The following is a 21837-nucleotide window of genomic DNA, read 5'->3' as shown; positions in this document are numbered from 1 at the left end:
GTAAGCTTGTCATCGAAAGGGAGGAAAGACCAAAAATAAACAAACAAGAGCTATTTGGTATTTTAAATAATATTTAGGAGTCACTTATATTATTTTGTTTTACGACAACTATAATTGACCCAACCAATGCATGTTCCTGCATTTTCACGTGCATGTCACTGCTAGTGCTTTGCTCTGCTTTTATGAATGAATGCGGAGGGGGGGTGGTGACTCTGGTTGCAGTTCCTGTGTCGACCACCAGGGTGTAGAATAGCGCGCAGGAAGCGGCTGACTCGCTGGCCTCATTGCAGGCAGCATAAAGGAGACGTTCAAGTCTCTAAGAAAAAAAAATCTTCATGGCTGGAAGAAGTCGACAGTGATCCGCACGGCTAGGCTAGGCTAGGCTAGGCTAAAGCTAGGCTAAGGCTGGGCTGGGCTTGGCGGTGGGGACGGTTCCGAGGGCGGCCGAACCTCCATAAGCGGGCCTTGTTTTCGTTTATTTTGTGTGTGCGTGTGTGTGAGAGCTTGCGGAAAAAAACTCACACAAGCAACGCTTTGTCGTGTCGTCTTTTACCAGTTTTTTAGATGGGACATTCGAGTTAATTAGACTCGGAGAAAAAGAAAAGCAGGACCGAACAGTCAACGACCCCCAAAGCCTGCTTCTTCTTCATCCTCCTCCTCCCGCTCTTCCTCCTGTGTGGCAGTGACCGAACTGGTACCATGGCAGCTACTTTGTCGGCCGAGGAAGAACAGGTAGGGCCTTTGTGCGCATGTATGTGTTCAATTCGAAGGAATGGCACCGTGTCACTGCTCGAATGCGGACGGAAACGTTGCCCGAAAGCCGAGCGGAACTGCTGTTATCGATTCGTGGCGCATTGTTGCATCACCGACACTTCCCATGTGTGTTTGAGTCGTAACCCTCCTCGTCCACCCCCCCCAGTCAGCCTCCACGCATGTGAATTAGCCACCCCAAGACCCTCTCGAGTGGTTGGGGGGTTGGGGGGGGCACGGGCACAGCAGCTGTGGAAAGTATGCGCATTTTATGACAAGAATCGTCTTTATAAGATTGTGTTTCCCCCCCCCCCCCCGTTTTTAGCGTGGTCTTTAAACACATCATTATTGCATTGTGCTAACTCAGTGGTGTGCACACTATAGTCCGGGGGCCATTTAGGGGGGCGCCATCCATTTTTCAGTGGCCCGCGATTTAATATGACTTTTTTTTTTTTTTTGCATTTTCTTGGCAAAATACTCTTTTGTAATGTATATACTTATGGTGACATTTCTGTATGGTGGTTGTTTTGATCTTTGGCAGACCACACACACAAAGCAAAAAAAAAGAAAAAGAAGGTGCATTTAACAGTTTGTGTGAAGACTATCTTCCACCACTGGTCGATAACCAGTCCTCTGAGGGAAAGCTCTCATGTGATCAAAAATAATTATATGGTTCTGAGTTTACATTATTGTGACTTTGAAGAATAACTCATATGAAAGGATGAAGCAAACGCCCTGTGTAATGCAGCAATGGGCTCTTTGCACAAATCCAATACCACTCCTTCATTTCCTGTCTTTCATGATTAAACAAACTGATTAATCCAGGTGTGTCTGGCCATCGTCGTCGTGGTTACTGAGGTCAGGCACACCTGGATTAATCATTTTGTCCAATCATGAAAGACAGGAAATGAAGGAGTGGTACTGAGTTAAAGGAGGTAGCGGATTTGTGCAAAGAGCCCATTAGCAGCTTGATAGTTGAGATATGCAAAACATGTTTACAGGTGGCTGCTATTTAAGGTAATATTTCCAATACAATATATTTACTTTCCATCGCTAAAACAAATGCAAAGTAACGTTGATATTTTGATTATAAAGCCTACTTGTGAAATCAATATCAGACTTGCTCAAGGTTATCATGCAGTCAGAATCTGATACCAGCCCTCGTCTACTTGCGAGCCAATTGTAACATTACGAACAGTTTTAAAGTAGCACAATAGACTTTTCAGTTTTTGTTGATTGTGGCGGCATCATATGGACAGAAGCGGTATGTTTTGCCTTGAATGAAGACCACGTTTCCCATGAGGACCAGCGCATAGCGTCGTGAGTGTTGTGGCCAACTATCAAGCTGATGGCTATTTATTGCTGTCGTGCAAATCTACAATAGCTAACATTAGCATAATTATTTTTGATTTGAGCATGGAAAGCTACCTACTCGTCCAGCAGGAAATGAGCCGAGCCCCGCAAAGGCAGCGCCAGTGGGAAATCCCCTCTCGTCTTTGACCTCACGCCAGCGAGTGAAAACGGGGCCAATATTACTCCTGTACTGTGCTTTCATGCATCCTGTTTTAGTATTAAAAAAATGTTTTTGTCTCCTCCGACAAAAATCTTCGCGCATAGACGTTTGTATCGATTTCCGTCTTTGGAGCGAATGAGGAAAGGGGGGACGTGACGTCTGCCGTAAAGCAGTTTGCACAGTTGTAGTTTTTTTCTGTGGCAGTGTTCCTACCACTCTCCTTAAGTTTTTTAGTGCAAGTAAAAACGATGGCCGTGGCAAATCAATCGAGCTGTATGTCAACGTTTCGTCAGCAGAGTTTTGACAATATGAATTGAAGGTTGAAAAGTTAATGAAGTGGGGCTTAACACGGCGATTAAAAATAGGAAAACAAACAAACAAACTCGTTGCTAAGCACTTTGGCTTCCTCCTCCCTCATTCCAAAGACATGCTTCTTAGGTTAATTGTCTAAATTGTCTGCAGGTGTGATAATGAGCGGAAAGGTTCCCGTCCATACGTGCCATACGATTGGCTGCCGGCCAGACCCTGGGTGCACGCCGCCTCGCCCAAAGTCAGCTGGGATAGGTTCCAATTAAAGGATGGATGGATACAACAGAGAAGTTTCATACGAATTCTGTCTAAATGTTTAATCAAGATGAGGTGCAAATACTAGGAAGTTCAAAAGGAAATACAACTGCCCTTGCACTATGATTTCCGTAGTATCGCAGGATTTAGCCTCGATTAGCCTCGATCGCTCACAAGTTTGCATTTTTTTTCTTCGTTGGTTGCTTCAGCCTGGCGATTCCTCTCCTCATCGTTTCTCCAGTGGAAGGCCTAATCTGGCTACTTCATTTCCTGTAACGGGCACCCTCATTACAGCCTCTTTTTTTTTTTTTTTGTATGGGGGGGGGGGGGGGGGGCTACTGCATGTGAGTCTCACGGGAACACATCCACGTCGTGGAACTTCATTCAGGCAGCTGTTAAAAGCATTTCCACGGGACTCTGTTTGAGGGGCGGGGTTAGCTGCAGAGTGCACGTGTGTGTCTATCATGTGCTTGTGTGCGTGTGTTGCATGTGCTCCCAGGAAGCGGAGAAAGTGGGAAGAGAGCGCCTAGAGTGTTGTTATCGACTTCCTGTTTTGGGGCATCGACCGCCTCGTCCCAAATGGAAGCCAGCCTCGGTTGCTCTTTGACTATTTGTTAGCCGTGTTAGCAAACACAGCATAGGCAATTTTTTTTTATGGTCCTGTTCATGCCTGCGAGGTGAATGCGTCCTCATGACGCTGCCAAGCTTCCCATCATGCCTCGGGTGCAGTTAATACACACCGTTTAAAATGCATATATGAATTAGTTATTTAGGTTATAAGAAAAGGGTGAAATTGGTGGTCTAGTCGATCTCACAGTTCTGAGTAGGGGTGTTAAATAAAATTGTTTTGCCGATATTACCGTGCACAATTCTCGTATCGGCCAAATCGATTCTTAAACATCAATTTTTAATGGAAATATTCAACAAAACATCTTACTTGAGGAGTCAAAAAATATCACAGGCGCTTCATTTGTCTGCCTGTCTGTCTGTCTGGTTAGCTGTTTAGCTAGCTGGCCCATTTAAACCAAGAGTGCCATCTAGAGGAGTCAAACAGTATCACAAGTGTTTCATGAAGCTTCATTTGTCTATCACTACTGATTAGTATTTTCAAAATTTTGAATAAAAAAACAACTCAATAATCGACTTATAGATTCATATCACGATTAATCGAAATCGAATCGTGAGACGGATCGAATTGCAATTCACACCCCTAGTTCTGAGGTTTCAGGTTCGAGATTTCAAGTCTTGGAATTTGCATTTGTCTCCCTGTCCTTGTGTGGGTGTTTTCAGGATACATCGATTTTCTCAACATCCTAAAAACATGCATGTTAATTGAACGCTCTTAAATTGTCCGTCCAACCTAGCATTTATCCACCTGTGGCTTTTATACAGAAGCTTGCGAAGCAGGATACTACCAATTTGCAATAGAAGATAAAATAGTGAGATAGGCCGACGTATTTTTTTTTTCAGGATTGATACCGATTAGTAGTCAAGGAGGCTGATAACTGATAATTTGAGCCAATATTCATTTTCACTAAAAGAAGATATTTGTGTGAAAAAATAGTAACCAATTATTTGTGATATGCTGAAATCAGAGGATTTAAAAATGTGCTCCAAGCAATTACTCTATTATTAAAATAGTTGTCAATTAAATTGATAATCGATTACTTGTTGATTAATCGATCAAGTTTGACAGCTCTAACTTACTTCTTAAACCGGTACAACCTCAGTGAAATCTCGCACAATTGTTGCAAATCCAAGTCCAGAAAGTTAAACACTATGCCACAGTTTGGCTTTAGCCCCTGATGCTAGCTAGCTAGCTAGCTTCCTAGGAGGTAAACGAGCACCATGGGAGCTAGCTAGCTAGCACCTGAAAGTAAAAACCCTGCTACAGTTTGGCTTTAGCCCTTGATGCTAGCGAGCTATTTCCCTAGCAGGGAAACAAGCACAATGGGAGCTAGCTAGCTAGCACCTGGGGCTAAAGCTAAACTGTGGCAGGGTTTCTACTTTCTGGACCTGGATTTGCCACCTCTGTTCATCTCTCTAGCTCCGTTTGGTCACAGGGCCGAGTTCCAGCCGGGTTTTACAGTCTTGACGCAAAAAATCCGTCAAAGGGTCCAGTAGGAAGCTCACGTCGCCATTTTCATTTCAACTTGAGAGTATAACAACATTATCAATAGCTTTAAAGTCAAGTTCAGCCTCATAAATCCTTGCTCCAAAGACAACTTCCTGTCAGGTATGCGCCATGACTCTGAGGTTCGCTCCGCTACTCGCCCACAGGCTATGACCCCGACTTCCTGGAGGAGACGCTCATGTTTGCTTTCGCCGGAGGGGGGCTGCTGGGATCAAATCCGCAGATCCGTTCTGGTGTGGTGTTGGCGCGCTAACAGCAGAGGAGTCACTTATTTGTTTCCTCGAGGATGCATAAATATTTACCTGATTGCGGCAGATGTTTCCCCTCAACGTTCCGCCGTTTAGGACTATCACGATGCGGTTTCCACGGCCTCGATTCCAACAAAACCGCACACACTTTGGTTTTTCAATGTTTGGTGACCATTCAGTGGGAATCGACACCTGACACCAACTTCTCCCTGCCACTAACGTCATCTCGCTATTTGATAGCGGGATGCTGTCGACACAGTTGCGTCAAGAGCACAGATGTCAACAAATGGGGGGTGACATCTACAGGATTTGGCAATTTTCTGTTTTGGAGCTGGAACAGAGGCAGGATGGGGTCTGTGTTAAAAGGTATTAGAGCTGTCAAAAGTAATCGAGTAATCGATTATCAAATTAATCGACAACTATTTAGTAATCGAGTACACAGCAAAAATGTGAGTGTTAAATTTTTGGGAGTTGATTTTAACTCCTGAAGTATAATTTTGTAACATTTTCAGAGTTAATTGGTGTTATTTTAGTTGATCACCTAGTGATAGCTTAACTCTGCAGAGATGTTTTTTGTTTTGTTTTTAATCCTACAAATGTTCTAATTTTTTTCATAAAACAACAAAACAAACATAACCAACAAACTCCAAGAAACCAAAACAAAACAATCAGACAGACAAGCTAAGCCAAGGTCAATGTATACAAAACAAATATAATTCTGTCACAACACACAAAAAAACAGACATGACCAAAAAACTCAAAACGTACAGTAATTGCTAGAAACCTACATATTCACATAACCTAAAGATATATATATATATATATACGTACACATATCCTACTCCACACAAACACAATATTTTCCTGGTGCTACTTTCAACATACAGTCGTTATGGAAGAAAGAGAAAAAAACATTCAGAAGACAAAAAAAGAAAAGAAAGAACCCGTTCTTTGCAGTTGAGAGGCTGCATCAACGCCTTCTGTATGCTCTAGCAAAAAACAACAACATTAAAACGCATAAATACATCTTTGGGACACTTAAAACATTTAAGATAGAACGTATTTATACGTTTTTGGGAACACATTAGTTAATAAACAGTAACCACAGGGGGGGGGGGATCTTTTGTAATGCACTTTAATACAAAATAAATATGAATCTGATTAGTCGATTAAATAATCAATAACTTAATCGATTCTAAAAATATTCAGTAGTGACAGCACTAGTATATTTCCCAGTATGGCACATAAAGGCTTTAAGATGGCGACAGTTTGGAAGTCGGAGCTTCGTCCGGCGGATCAAAGAGTCGGGTGCGCTGCTACCTCATGCGGTGCATGTTAAGGCCTGAGAACAGAGCACAAGTTTATGGCTCGTTGTTTTTGAGTGAGTGAGTGAGAGAGAGAGAGAGAGAGAGAGAGAGGGAGAGAGAGAGAGAGAGAGAATCCTGTCTTCAGGCCCCGCCGCCTCTCACTGAGCGTTTTGTACTCTTAAAGAGAATCCCATAAGTGGACTTCCTGCCCCCAGTAAGCCCACCCCCTCCACACTTGTGGAATCCCGTCTGACCACAAAAAGCAGAAGGCGTTGTTGTGGGGTGCCGAGATGGCGAAGACGAGGAGTGGAGGAGCACAGGAAGCCCCCCCCCCCCCCCAACACACACACCCACACACCTCCGTTGAGACTGCTAGCTAAATATTTGATTTGTTGTTTAGCCTTTCCAATGGATCGCGACAGTGGTCTTGTTTGACAAACTGCTGTCGACATGTATGGATTTCTGTTTGACAAATTGAGTGGGATGCAGAAATCACTGGCCATTTAACTGCGAATAACTAAAAATAGCGGGTAATGGATGGAGTTCTTTACTTGCAGACAACCAGGGGCCTCTATTTCGGCTCCCTTGGGTTTCTTTCTGTGGTTGCTGCCAGATTCCTCAAGAAGCTCATTAGCATCTCCTGACACAGCTGGCGGAAGCTCATTTAGAAGCTGGAGTGGCACACTTTGCTGTCTGATGATGATGATGGTGGGGGAGGGGGAGGGGGAGGGAGCGAGCAGTTCGCTCCTAAAGGGTTGTGAAATAAAACGATATGGCCAATGTGTCACAACAGTTTGTGCTAGTGTGTTAGCTAGGCTAGTTTGGTAGCTGAGCCCCAATTCGACTTCTGGATAGTCGTTTATGGAACATGAGTTGTGTACATGCGAGATGAATGGTGTCCCTTTCCATTTTAACTACTTTGTCGCTATTTTGTAGCATCTGTATGCAATTACAGACTCATTTGGGGACGATGGGGTATCAATTATTTGCAGATTTTTGCCATTTGTGGCAGGGCTCGATCCCGAGGAGCAAAACTGCCAAAATTTAAAAAAGAAAAAAAAAGACTAAATGAATAAAAATGGATGTAAAAATATAATAAAAAAAAAAAGTATTAATTAAAATAAAAAGTATATATATGTATATATCCCTAAAAAAATTACCCAAACAATAAAAATACATATAAAAATACATATATAAATAAAATTAATTCTCAAATAAAAACGCTCTGCTCTCACATTTATTTATTTCATGCTGCAGCCCAACCCAAGACACGCTTAGGACCGCCCCCTCATTTGAATAACATTTTGACCTGACAGAGCGTCTGCAGCATGAAATAAATGTGAGAGCAGAGCGTTTTTATTTATTGATATTTAATTCTATTATTTATATATTTTTGTATTTATTTCCACAGTTTATTTTTTGAATCTCGTTTTTATTTTTACTTATATTTATTTTTTAGGGATATATATATATATATATTTTTTTTTAATTATTATATATATTATTAATTATATGTTTATATCGGTTTTTATAGTTGGGTTTCATTGTACAGTATCTGATTCAAACTTTACTGGGCTGCGCATAAAATGTGGATCAATTTTCTGTTCGGACATTTTTCCAGGTTCTTGCGAGTGTGACATTTGCGACGTCTCTTTCAGGCCATCAGACAGTTCCTGGAGGAAATCACCAAGTGGACCAGTCAGCATGGAGTCTCGCCGCTTTCCAGGGAACTGGCCGTCAAGTTCCTCATGGCGCGCAAGTTCGACGTGCTCCGAGCCATCGAGCTGTTCCACAATTACAGGGTAGGAAAGGATCCCGTTTTTTGTTGGCCGTCTTCTCGCTTGATCAAACTGACTCCGCCTGCCGGTCTCTCCAGGAAACGCGTCTCAAAGAAGGAATCGTCAGACTTCAGCCTCAGGAAGAACCGCTGCGGTCCGAGTTGCTCAGCGGAAAGTTCACAGTGCTGGTAAGTTCATGTGCCAAATTGTTCACACATGCACATTGACACTTCACGTATATAAAAAAAGTTTAAAGTAAAAAGTTATTTAGTCCATCATTAATTTGATATTTAAAAATATTTTTCACTTACAATGAATACCTTTAAAAACGCGTTTTGCTACTTGTTGTCTACTGAAAATGACATCACATGTGCTTCAGTAACAACCAGTTACGGCTCTCCTCTTTTCTGGATTTGGTCATGTGACATTCGCAAGCTGGGCTGTGATTGGTAGCCCCGAGGAAGTGATGTCATTTTCAGTACACAGCAAGTTGCAAAATTTGTTGTTAAAAGGTACTAATTGTACATGAATAATGAAAATGTAGACTTGAACAAGACAAAATATTAACTTTTTACTCCCAAAAATGGCTCAATAAATAAGGTATCCCTTTAATGATTTTGCGTTATAACTCCCCCACAATATTGTCATATTTTTATTGTTTAATAAAACCCTGTCTTCAGGTCACTAGGATTAACTGGCAAAAACTTGCTTCACAAAATTAGAAAGTTGCTCCACAGATTAAGCCATTAATTAGCTAAACTGATCTGCAGAGGGAAAAAAAGTTATTTCAAGCCTTGTTTAAAAAAAATATATATATATTTTATTCATTGTTAATTTTATGTTAGACAATGCTGTACAGAAACAGCTGAAATTTTCCTCTGCCGTTCATTGACTTTAATACAGTACAACTCATTTGCTCCCAAAAACGTTATATTTTAAATATTAGCATGCTCACAAAGATGTGTTTATACATTTTTATGCTTTTTTTTTTTTTTTGCTAGAGCATACAGAAATAAGTCTTTGATGTAGCCTCTGAACTGCAGAGAATGCTTGAAGCAATGGTAGTTATTATAATAATCGGCCAGCAGGTGGCAGCAGAGTGTAAGAGATCAACCAGGGCCATGTTGCAACAAGCTCTTTTCCCCAACAGGTTTTCAACAGGTTTTGTGAATAATAATGAAACTTAGCTATATTCTAATGCTAATTGCTGCAAAACGGAAACCGATAGAAATATACTTTTATATATATATCCTGATGAAAGAAGCGACTTTAAACTTTCTTTTGGTCGGATCTATTGTTTATAGCAATAGAACAGAATATTCTGTGGACCTTGCAAAATCAGTGGAAAATGGAGCGAAGGGGGTTGCTTCAGTGAAAATGGCTGGGAGTGAATCAGTTAATATAATGTTAACATTAAACACAAAATGGCTCCAAAGCCATGGCTAATAGGAAATTAGTAATTGGTGTTAAGGAAGTAATGGTTCCTTTAAAGTGTTTTGGGGTCATAATTTATGGTACTTTAAGCTATTCATGTAGGTAATTAATTTCTAAAATTTTTGGGGAGAGTGGAGTAGTGGGAGGGGGGTGAATTAGTTGTGGTTTTTCACTGCTCGTGTGCATTTGCACAAATAAAGCCGGCCTCCAGCCCCACCACCTCTGCAGTTGAGTACAGCAATGCCCTTCGGCGCAACTTGTGGAAAAACGCTATGTATATTTAATTAGTACTCCACTTGGCAAATTTGAGATATGAATGTACAACAAGCAGGAGCACGTTCTAATTTGGAATCAAATGTTTCCAAGTGAAGTGTAAGTACCACATTAAGATATATTTAGCCTTTTGTAATCCAAATGTCCCTCGTCAGACTCCCGCTTCCCTCCGTCCTTCCCCGCTGATGCGGCCGATTGACGTGAATGCTGCACACGTTGTTCATATCCTGTCTGCAGTATTTTTAGCCGTATTCCTGTATTGGGTGCTGTTAAATTGTCTTTCTCACCAGCGTCATTTACTGAATCCAGAGTTGCTCCTCCTGCTACGGAACCCAAAAAGAAATGCAGTGCCCCCATGTGGTCAATTCTTAAATTGCCGCATTTGGATTACACTTGACGAACATCAATAGAAGGGAAAAGATCCTGTTTTGGGAAGCCGAGTGAAGATAATCTGGAAATGTGATACAAAAATGTGTTTCTTTTGTATTCTTGTGCACTCTGCAGAATGCACGGGATCCGTCGGGAGCCTCCATCGCCTTGTACACTGCCAAACTTCACCACCCGAACAAGACGGGCAACCACGTGGTTCTGCAGGCACTCTTCTACCTCCTGGATCGCGCCGTGGATAGGTGAGCATCCCGACTGGCGCAGTAGCAGGCCGTGCAGTTGGTAACTTAAGTGTCGTCTTAACCTTCTTAATCCACCTCATAACAGCACCACTATTCAATTACAATGCTGGAAACCATCCACATTATAAACAAAAATACATTATACAGTTGTGCTTGAAAATTGACGTCCTTGCGGTATGTTAACATATGAGTGCGGTGTGGTAAGAAAAAGTCTTAATGCCCATAAAATCCTAAAATACTGTGGCAATTGTTTTGATTTTTTTTTAGGTTGAACCGTTGAAGTTGACATGAGTAAAGATGTGCATGTGAATTTTGGTAACAATTCATAGCATTATTGTGTCATTAAGCGCTGTTTAGCTTTTGTACATTTACAGTTGTGCTCATAAGTTTGCATACCCCAAGGGGATGTAAACTTTCAAGCACAACTTTATTCATATATTGCTTTCACAACAGCTTAAGCTGTAACAAAGCGCTTTATAGAACACATGGCCAAGGTTATTTTAGTTAACAAAAACGAACACACAAAAATTCGGAAAAAAATTCATGAATGAAATAAACACGAAAATGCTTTAAAAAACAAACAAAAAAACAACTAACAAACTACATTTTATGTTTGCAAAACTAACAAACAGCTAAAATGCCCTTTGTTTTAGTCTTTGGTAATTATGAGCCTTTGGGGATGATTTTAAATGTGATTTTAAATATTTATTTCGATATTAACCAGAAAAAAGACGTTTGAAAGTGTGTCACACAGAAGTGATGTCATCTAGCAGCAGCCAATAGAAAAGCACCCTCAGATGACGCCGTTTCTAGGCGACAATTTTAGCGTTCTTGACTTTAAGCTCGGCTGCTTCTTCATTTAACTAGTTTTTAAGATTATGTGGAACATTTCAGATCTAAAACAATTTCATATAAAATTTGCTATCATCTTTTTGATGAAAAGCAACTTCACTCCAGAGGTGGCAAATCCAGGTCCAGAAAGTAAAAACCCTGCTACAGTTTGTCTTTTTAGCCCCCGATGCTAGTTAGCTAGTTCCCTAGCAGATAAACGAGCACCAATGGAGCTAGTTAGCTAGCACATGCGGCTAAAGCCAAACTGTGGCTAGATAGCTATCTCTTTAGCGGGTAAGTAAACGAGCACCAATGGAGCTAGCTAGCTAGCTAGCACCTGCGGCTAAAGCCTACTTTCTGGACCTGGATTTGCCACCTCCGCTTCAAAATTGTCAACAAGTGGCTACTATGGCTATGAGCTAGTAAATTAGCCAGCATTAGTTAGCGGTCAGATTAACATTATTGTTGGAACGTTAAGACGTTTGGATTAATGTTACGTTATAACTATAATTTACTTCTTTTTTTTAACCTTTCATAATGAATCCACCTCCTGTTTGTGCGTGATGCACTCTTTAGCTACAGATTTGAAAGGGGGGTGTCACTGTGTCACATGACAGTGTTGATTAGCAGAGACAAGACTTTACAAAATCATTATTTTAATCTCGTTTTTGTTTATGAACTAAAATACCCATATCCAATTTTTTTAAGTACATTTTCGTCTCGTCTTTATTAGTCGACTGATATGCATACTGATTTAGTCCCACTTCATGTTTATTAATGAGGGTTTTAGTCTAGTCTAGTTTTAGTCCGGTGAAAAATGAGTCTCGACAAAATAATTTTGTTTAGTTTTTGTTGTCGAAATTAACACCAGCTAAGTGTATTAGTCTTTATCAACATAACTTGTCTTTTACAGCTTTGAGACCCAGAGGAATGGCTTGGTGTTCATATACGACATGGCCGGTTCCAATTACACAAACTTCGAGCTGGACCTGAGCAAGAAGATTCTCAACTCACTGAAGGTTCACTTTTTGTTCTTTTTTTTTTTTTTCTGTTCCCTTTTAGATGTGACTGCAGTTCCACTAACCTATTCGCCGTCTGTCTCACTATTAGGGGGCGTTCCCCGCCAGGTTGAAGAAGGTGTTGATTGTTGGGGCCCCGGTGTGGTTTCGGGTGCCCTACAACCTGCTCAGTCTGCTGAAGGAGAAACTTCGGGAGCGGGTAAGTGATGGGAAAGCTTTCTGTTTTTGTAGACCACTTCATTACGGTCATAATATTGCTTCACATGAAATCGTTCAAAGTTTTGGTCTAATCCAAAGTAGACGGTGACAAAAGAGCCACTATTTGAGGAAAAATACGGTAGCCTACCAACTTTCATCCTTCACTGAAGCCTTGCCTTACTATCCATCCACTTGTTCAAACATACCTCCAGGTCCAAATGGTGAAAATGGCCGATTTGCGCCAGCACCTCCCCAGGGACTGCCTTCCCCAGCACCTCGGCGGCTTGCTTCCCCTGGACGCCTTCAGCTGGAACCAGCAGCTTCTGGCGGGCCAGAACGGCCGCATGGACCCCGTGGACGAGCTGGTGGGAATCCCCCTGGAGGATTCTTCCATTCACGTCCCGGGACCCGAAGCCATGCGCCCGCAGGAGCTGCTGACGCACCTCGGCAAGCTTCAGCGCTCCGGCATTCACCTGGAGTACGAGGAACACCGGAAAGAAGCGCCGCCCGGAACTTTCCATTGTGCACAGTGAGCGCATTCAAATATTGATCAGTCAACCTTATTGTTCCCAAGAAAACATTGGGAGTTTTGAGGGTGATGATTTTTTTTTATCGTTTACAGAGCGGTCTACAATCTGGAGAGGAATCGATATGGAGACGTTCTGTGTCTTGATCAAACAAGAGTCCACCTGAAACCCCGAAGGAATGAGGTTTGGCGCTGGCCGACTTGAGCTCGACATTGTCTTTAAAGTGCTTAAATGAGAAAAATGTTCCAACAGAGATCTGACTACATCAACGCCAGCTTCATGGATGGCTATAAACAGAAGAACGCATATATCGGTACTCAAGGTACGATGGCAGCAGTCCATTTTTAATATTTCACTCCATCTTCTGCATCATTGCCAATATTGTTATCTTTTAACTAGGGCTTAAAAAAATATTATAATAAGCCCAACAAACATGAATTTAAAAGTTTCATTTATTCAAAAATAATTCCTGTGCAAAATGTTCAGACAAAAATAATGTATACTGATTCTAAATCAGTTTTAATATAAACCTAACTATTCATAGTTTACACTAAAATGTCACAATTAAATAGTTGGTAGTCTTGTAAATCACCAATCCAGCAATCTGCCACTCGGGCAAAATTACAACTCACAATAACATTTGAATGTAACGGGTCATAAAAACAACAGCTTTTAATAATCCAGAAGACAAAATTCAATTTCATGATTTATCAAAAGCAATTTGATTTTCAAAATGACGATTCATCGAATTAATTAAATTTATTGCGTCTACAACATGTTATACATTTTACGGCGTGAGCTGCTTCAGAACATTCCATATAAATGAATCATAACCAGTTTTGTTTAGAGTGGGACTTATATAAACCCTGATAAAATAAATGTGTTATAAAGTAAAATAACTCATTACTACTTACATCATGTGTAAGTGTGCAGGTCAGAAACTATCATAGCTGCAAAACCTCTTAACTACCGTTATAGCAAATACATGTGTAGCAATCATTGACCCGTGTGGTACACCAATTTCCACCATAATGGTGAATATGTGACGGTCGCAACTTATTAGCATTTAGAAGCCATCGTGCTTGCGATGTGCGTCATCCAATTAATCAATGTCATTCTTGCTTGTCACACCTGTAGGTCCACTGGAAAAGACCTACGGTGACTTTTGGAGAATGGTTTGGGAACAAAATGTGCTTGTTGTCGTCATGACAACCAGGTAATTTTATTAGAACATTTCTGGCAAGTTTTGGTTGGACCTCATCTAGGTTGTAAAGGTTGTGTTACTGGTTCTGGGTAAACAAATATGTAGTGGAAAAAGTCGACCAAGTCAGACAAATCACCTTTAAAAATAGGTCGACTAAAATTCTCTGCCTCAAAGCTACATTTTCCCTTCTTCACTACACAATGTGGACAGACAGAGGGTGGGAAATTCAAACTCGAATCCAGTCTGAAAACTATTGGCCAGAGACTTGCAGTAGTTCCCGTTATAAAGGTGTTAAATCTACTCATTAAAAAAGTGTTTAAGTCATTAATGGTCAAATTAAAAGGCTATTTTTGGGCAAATTGTTAGAAAGTTCTGCTTTAAGTGGAAGTTGCTAGCGCGCTAATGCTAGTCGCGACTGCTAACTGTTTCGCATAGGCTAATACCGTTGTTTACGCATGGAATAATGTTGAAGCACCGTCTGTAAGTGACTTTTAGACACTATTACATATGTAATGTGTATATATAATGATGTATGTGTGAATTAAATAGTAGTTTGTTTTTGTTTACCTTAAGTGGTAATTGCCAGCACGCTAATGCTAATCGCGACGGCTAACCGATTAGCATAGGCTCATGCAATAATGTTGATGAATCATCTGTAAGTGACTTTTAGATGCTATTAGTATTACATGTTGTATGTGTGAATTAAATAGTAGTTGGTGAAGGTTTTTGTTTATCTTAAGTGGTAATCGCGATTGCTAACCGTTTAGCATAAGCTAATTTTGTTGGAGGGGTGGGTGATCTGGTGCAGGGCGATTACTCACTTATTTGATGGAATAATCTATAGGGTAATCCATTTTTTTAAAACACGATAGTGACAGCAATAATATGACATTCGTCACGGTTGCAGGACGGAGGAGGGCAGTCGAAGAAAGTGTGGACAGTACTGGCCTCTGGACCAAGGTGGGCAGGAGGTCTACGGCCACATAGCAGTAGTGAATCAAAGGGTGGACCACCACACCCACTACAACCACACCGCCCTGGAACTGCACAACACTGAGGTAAGGCCACAGCAACCGTCTTCAACATCTTGAAGAGTGCCAACAGATGTTGCAAAGATTTCCCCGGTGGTCCAAACAGACGTGCGAACAGAGGCAAGTGAGTCATTTCCAGTACCTCAGCTGGCCCGACTACGGCGTCCCCACCTCGGCGGTGACTCTCATCGACTTCCTGGTGGCCGTCAAGAGGCAGCAGTGGAATATGATCAACGCTATGGGACCTCTGTGGACGGGACACCCGCAGGGACCCCCCATGGTGGTTCACTGTAGCGCGGGAATTGGGAGGACGGGTGAGGATTTGAATTTCTGACTTGGCTGCTAGTATCAGATGCAGAGAGTAACTTACCAAATACTAAACGGGGATAGGCACAATAAAAATAGAAAAAATTGCTAGCAAATTGAAGGGTTTTGTGCTTTTTGGTGCCATCTTGTGGCATCTATAGGTAATTTAAAGCTTTTTCTGGGGGGTTTCGCTATATGTGAATAGTGGCGTAACATTGTACTCTATTGGCCCATTTTATAAGTGCAAATTTGAAATGCTATAATAAGACAAAACATCAACATACCTACTGAAAATCTGAAGAATATCTTGGCAGGACCAGGTAGAGGTCAATTAGTGAAAAATAGTGGTAGTTGAAAAAGTAATTTGGCATCTTTTTTTTAAAATATATATACAAATGCCAATCTTGACTTTGTTGTAATATCTTAAAGCATTCATGCTTATTGAACAATTTTTCAGACTTTTCAAAATGTAGATAAAAAAAAAAAACTTGCGACAATATACTTTATTTTAAGATTCTAAAAAAAAAAAAAATGTTCAGGGAGCTCCCAAAGTTAGCAGTAAGTCTTAAAAAGTTAAATGGAAACCTAAAGAAGTAAATGCCATATCTCTGTTTTTTCCAAAACCTGAAATCTTAAACTTTCACTTTTCTTTGTTAGAATGTCAAACAAAAACAAAAGGTTCAGAAAGTTCCCAGGGTTAGCAGCATCTCTTATAAAGTTAACTGAAAATTTAAATAAATAGTTCCTTGAGATTAAAATGGTTTTATCGGCCGTCAAATTTTGGGGGGGGAAAGGCCGATACCGATATCCGTCCAAATACCCAAAATCGGCGCCGATATTAGGACAGGCCGATAATCGGTCTTCCCCTAATAACAAACAAACATATCAAACATATTAGTATTTCCAAAAATCAGAAAGAAATATCCCACTATTAATAAGTATAGGTGTCTCTCCTTTCTCAATTGGGGCGATCTTGCAAGGTCGCTGAAAAGCCATCAGATGGGTGATACTGCCCTCTAATGGATTATCCGTGCAATGCATGTGTCGGATCACATATGTCGGGTTTTTAATGGCGGGAAAAAAATTATACTCATGAAATAGGACTCAAAATGTCTTGTATTAAATATGACACGTTTGTTATAGGGTTAACCGGCCGATTTATCGTTTATCGGAATTTGATTATAAATATCGGAATCGGCCTCTGTCAGACCCTCGTTATGACACCACTGAGTCCTTGTTATTGGATTGAATTAACTGCCACCTTAATCCACCGAGGGATGAACGTTTGCGAATGTTGAGTTCACGTCAAGGTTCGTTCAAGATCACTGCGTTCCCTAAACTTTCTCTAAACAGTCTTAACTGCTTCCTAAACAGTCGTAATGGTCTTTCTTGTTGCAAGGAAATCTTGAAAACAGGTTCAAATTTCAAATGGTCGCAAGTCAGTGGGATAGGGGCTTTAGAGTGCTTGCATGTCAAATTTTTGCTTGCAAGTCAAAACAAAACAAAAAAAATCAGCTGAACGGCAGCTTGCGCTCAACTCACCTCAATTATTCATGTTGAAAAATTGCACCTGGAGTGCGCTCAAAGTTCAGACCCAAGATTGGAAAGCAGAATCTCACAACTGCCAGAAACGAGTTGACAAATTACCATTTATTTATTTATTTATTTATTTTTCTTTCTCCCAGGTACATTCTGTGCCTTGGACATCTGTCTGTCGCAGCTCCAAGACGTGGGCTCGCTCAACGTGTGCCAGACGGTGCGACGCATGAGAACGCAGAGGGCCTTCAGTATCCAAACCCCGGACCAGTACTACTTCTGCTACAACGCCATATTGGAGCACGCCCAAAGGCAAGGCCTGCTCCCGGCCAATCAGTGAGCTGCGCTTCGTTCTCGCCCCTTCGTAATACACCCACACATAAAATTCTGCTGTTGACCCCAAGACGCACGTCTTGGCAAATGCTGGCCTTTGCTTTCCGGGGACCATTCGTCAGCATGTGACATCGTGCGTGCGTGTGCGTGTGAAGTCCAGCAAACAGGTGGTTTTATGGTCTCAATATTGGCATGGCAGCCCGACAGAAAAAAAAAAAAAAAAAAAAAGTAGACCTCAGCTGTTGTATTTTTTTTTGTGCTCATTTCTATACAAGTGCCACTATTTGGAAAAAATGCGTAATCAATAGTGACTTTTTTTTTTCATATATATATTTTTTTTAACTAACTACACAACCCACACTTAGCTCCTCCCCTACATACAAAGATGTCAGTCTCCGTCGAGATGTACTACTTTCCTATTAGGCTTTGGCAACATCTTGCAGTCGCTTAGGACCGAAAGAGCACAAACTATGCAGAGACGCTCTTAGGTGAATTTTTCAGATAATGGATAAAGACACAAATATGTGAAAGTGTAGGAAATAGTGATGCACAAATAGCCACGGTTATTTTCTTTTTCTTTTCTTTTTTTAAATACCCATGTTTGTGTGGCATTTTTTTTCCATGGAGGGTGAAATATTCCTTTAAATAGATGCACAATTTTCTTAAAGAGGCGTAAACGTGGCCGCCAAGTTACTTTTTTTTTTTTTTTTTCTTTACACCTGCGAGTCACTATTTAGTAGGGCCCAACCGATTAATTGGCCACCGATTTATAATCAGCTGATTATTGGCCTTCAAACATCTGCCTGCCAAAACAATCGGCCAAGTGGCCGATTATTTTCCCCTTAAAACGTTATAATAAAAGAAAAACGAAGTTTCCGACACTGTGAAAGTACCTTGAATGCGCCATTTTGCTTGCTTAGCATTAGCAACTAGCAAGTGTGTAGCGTATGTTATTCTGTTTTCCCTAAGCCTCCTTTAAGCTGTTTAATGACACCCCAGTTGGAGTTAACTGTAAAACTAAACACACGACAAGAAGCATTACATCCACTGTGTATATAAATACAAAACATGCTTCGTTTTCAAAACATCGTTAGCCTAGCGCTAATACTAAAAGCGAAGGGAGGATCCCCACCGATCTGGATAGCCATGACTTTTGAAGCCACAAGGCCGCCATATTACTCCTCCCAAGAAACGTTTCTCGGCGTACGATCCTATACATTTACAGTATCGAAATTGGAGAACATTTGAGACAGTAGAAACGGCACGATTTATGATGTTTTAAATTTGTTAAACATAAACATATATATTTTTTAAATAATAGGCATATTAATCGGTAATCTGTTTTTTTTCTGCCAAAAATCTGTATCGGCCTCAAAAATTGCATATGTGTCGGGCCCTACTATTTAGCAGTTGTTTTAGCACAAGTTGGATGTCAGAGTAGCTGGTACGAGCGAGCAGCCAAAGACCGCGCATGCTACTTCGCACAATAAGACAACACTAGGACGGACACACACACACACACACACACACACACACACACACGACCAATTCACTCCATTCACACATTTCCATCTAAATCCACACAAGCGCAGGACAACATGCAAACTCAATACGGGAAGGTGGCAATCGAACCCGCAAAGTGAGAACTGCGAAGCGAATGTGCTCACCACTCGGACACCGCGCTTCCCATGAACTCCTCTGAAAAGCAAAAGCTCTGTTCAATCATCAGATGAGACCTCATGAGTGGTGCAATATTTCCCACAGAGAAAAAATATTAGGACCACACTGAAAAGAAAGCTGGATGTTGTGAAAATGTACACGATCGGGATTTTGGAGCTGAGCAGCAGTCAAGTCAACTCTCACTCTTCGAGGGGGATTGTGACCAGCCCGACCCACAAATAGCCAAAGTTTGCATACAATTAATTGACGTCCACTGAAATGCATTGGGGGAAAATAAAATTTGATTTTTAGTTGTTGTGATATTTCAACTTTTCCTAAAATTCACACTAAGGGTGGAAAGCGATTTTTTTTTAAATTATAATTAATTGCAATAGTTAACTCACGATTAATCGCAAATTTTATCTGTTCTAAATGTACAATAAAATATTTCTGTTTTCATACTCTTAAAATAAAAGCTAATAGAAATATCGCTGCATCTTTTAGTCACTAAAAGAGTTAAAACTAAAAAGATGTACTGTAAAAAAAAAGTGATATTGATTTGGGTTGGTCATTTTTCTGCCACTAGATGGCATAATTGCATTTGTAAGACATTGGTGACAGCACTGTGCATGTTTATTTTCATATTAAGAGCTATCTAATCCTTAACATGGAATAATTTGTGAAATTCTGCACATTTTTAAAATTGTAAAATATTACTTGACCAGAGTCTCCACAAATAAATGCAATAAATGAAATTTTGACATGGGCGTGTCTGCTGCATTGCGACTGGACTTCCACCAGTACAGGCTTTCCAAGTAAGAGGCGGCCCTTAATCACACGTTAAAAAAAAAGAGTGCCGTTAAACTTTAACTCAAAATTAACACACCTATTTTAACACACCTAATTCAAACTTTGTGTCATAAAAGATTACACAATTGTTAAAACTGACAACAAACGTTCTAATATGGAAATGTATGTTTGTTTGTTTTTTTTTGGGGGGGGGGGGGGTCTTATTCTACTTTTCATTTGTTTGCTACTTCAGTGTGGCCCTAATTCTCCGTTGCGCACACACACACACACACACGCGTCATGTCTTAGCACTTTTCACTAAGAGCCCGAATATTCCTGGAAATGTCAGCAGTGAGAGATAATATAAATATGAACCATTTATTGACCTCAAGGGTCTCCACGATGCACACGTGTGCCTACCTTAAGTCCCAAGTGATGTGTGAGACCTCTTTAAAAATGTATGTGTGTGTTTTGCTTTTAAGTTCTAGACTGTGGTTGTAAATGTGTGCTTTCATCTGGCCACATTGTTGTTCAAGTATATATGTATGTACAATATCAGAGTATACTTACTGTATTACTGTATGTGTGTCATGCACCGTGTTGTCGGGTCAAGAGATGTGTTTTTTTTTTTATGTTAACTACAGAATTCATATTGAATTTACTTGTAGTGAAGCATTTTTACATCAGCCGTCATGTTTTTTTTTTTCTTCTTCCTTTAAAGCCAAATTGTGGCCTATTTTTATTTTTCTATGCTATTCAACAGCTGTTTTCATACAGGATATATAGTACAGTTATCTACATTAATTTTATATTGGTTTTGTTATAACCTTTTACTGTACTTTATAATTTTTGTGAATACTGAATCAAGCTATACTGTAATAAATACAAACCATGTCAATGTGTTTTTGTTTGTGTATTTCTTGAAGTATAATAGCTCTTTTTTTAATTATAATTGTATGCTGTTTCATTTTAGTTTTGTTAGCTGTAATTATGATCTCCCCGCCCCTTAGCATCTGACATTTTTGTTTCTTGCACTTTTGGTTTCATTCTTGCCAAAGTGACATTTTTATGGTTGATTTTTTTTAATAACTTCATTCTTAAATATTACAAATTGATTCCATAAATTCAATGCATTAAAAAAAGAAAATAAGTTTATTCTTGTAAAATTAAGACTTACAAATGTGTGTCTTAGTTCTGGGGAAGTTATTTATTTGGGCTAAACAATATTTTATTCAGTGAAATTAAAACAAAAGGACTTTGTTCTCATGAAATTACCTTTCTAGTAAAGTTACGAGTTAAATCTATTTTTGTTTTTAATATTAGTATTTTGACTTTATTATTATGAATTTTTGGTTTCAAATATGCATTCTTTTAATGTATTATGTCCGAGAATGATATCGTAGTCTGGTTAAAGATTACAAAATAGACACTTTATTAGAGAATTATAGGTTTAAAAAATAATAATAATAATTTAGATGAGGTAGATGTAGACACCGCAACTAAAAACACAGCAAATTTAGCTTAGTCAAAATGTTAGTAATTCAACTCAAAAACGCAAAACAAGTGTGTGGGGGGTGGGGGGGGGGCAACAAAAGTTAAAAAAAATGTTTTTGAAAAAGTATATATATATATATATATATATATATATATATATATATATATATATATATATAATTTAAAAAAGGAACGCAAAATCCTACCTCATTTTAGATGTCCAAACGATATGTGGCTCCGTTGTTTCTTTTTTCAAGTGGCTCGGTAGTTGCCGACACGA

General features: G+C 40.0%; 1 protein-coding gene across 1 annotated transcript; it reads left to right on the top strand.

Moving 5' to 3' along the window:
* The first annotated feature begins 248 nt into the window (after positions 1–248).
* Positions 249–20961, top strand: ptpn9a (protein tyrosine phosphatase non-receptor type 9a). Its single transcript, XM_086074312.1, has 13 exons — positions 249–732; positions 8175–8318; positions 8393–8482; positions 10506–10630; positions 12375–12480; positions 12572–12679; positions 12891–13207; positions 13301–13388; positions 13458–13527; positions 14343–14421; positions 15317–15467; positions 15547–15754; positions 17432–20961. Exons 1-13 carry the CDS (start codon positions 700–702, stop codon positions 17620–17622), a joined length of 1710 nt encoding a protein of 569 aa, XP_085930438.1. The 5' UTR covers positions 249–699; the 3' UTR covers positions 17623–20961.
* The last annotated feature ends 876 nt before the right edge of the window (positions 20962–21837 follow it).

The sequence above is a fragment of the Leptonotus elevatus genome, chromosome 4, assembly GCF_054856555.1.
Source record: "Leptonotus elevatus isolate MCC_2025b chromosome 4, RoL_Lele_1.0, whole genome shotgun sequence".
Lineage (NCBI taxonomy): Eukaryota > Metazoa > Chordata > Actinopteri > Syngnathiformes > Syngnathidae > Leptonotus > Leptonotus elevatus.
Note: the sequence above shows the minus strand (reverse complement) of the source record. Positions and strands in the feature narration are given on the sequence as shown.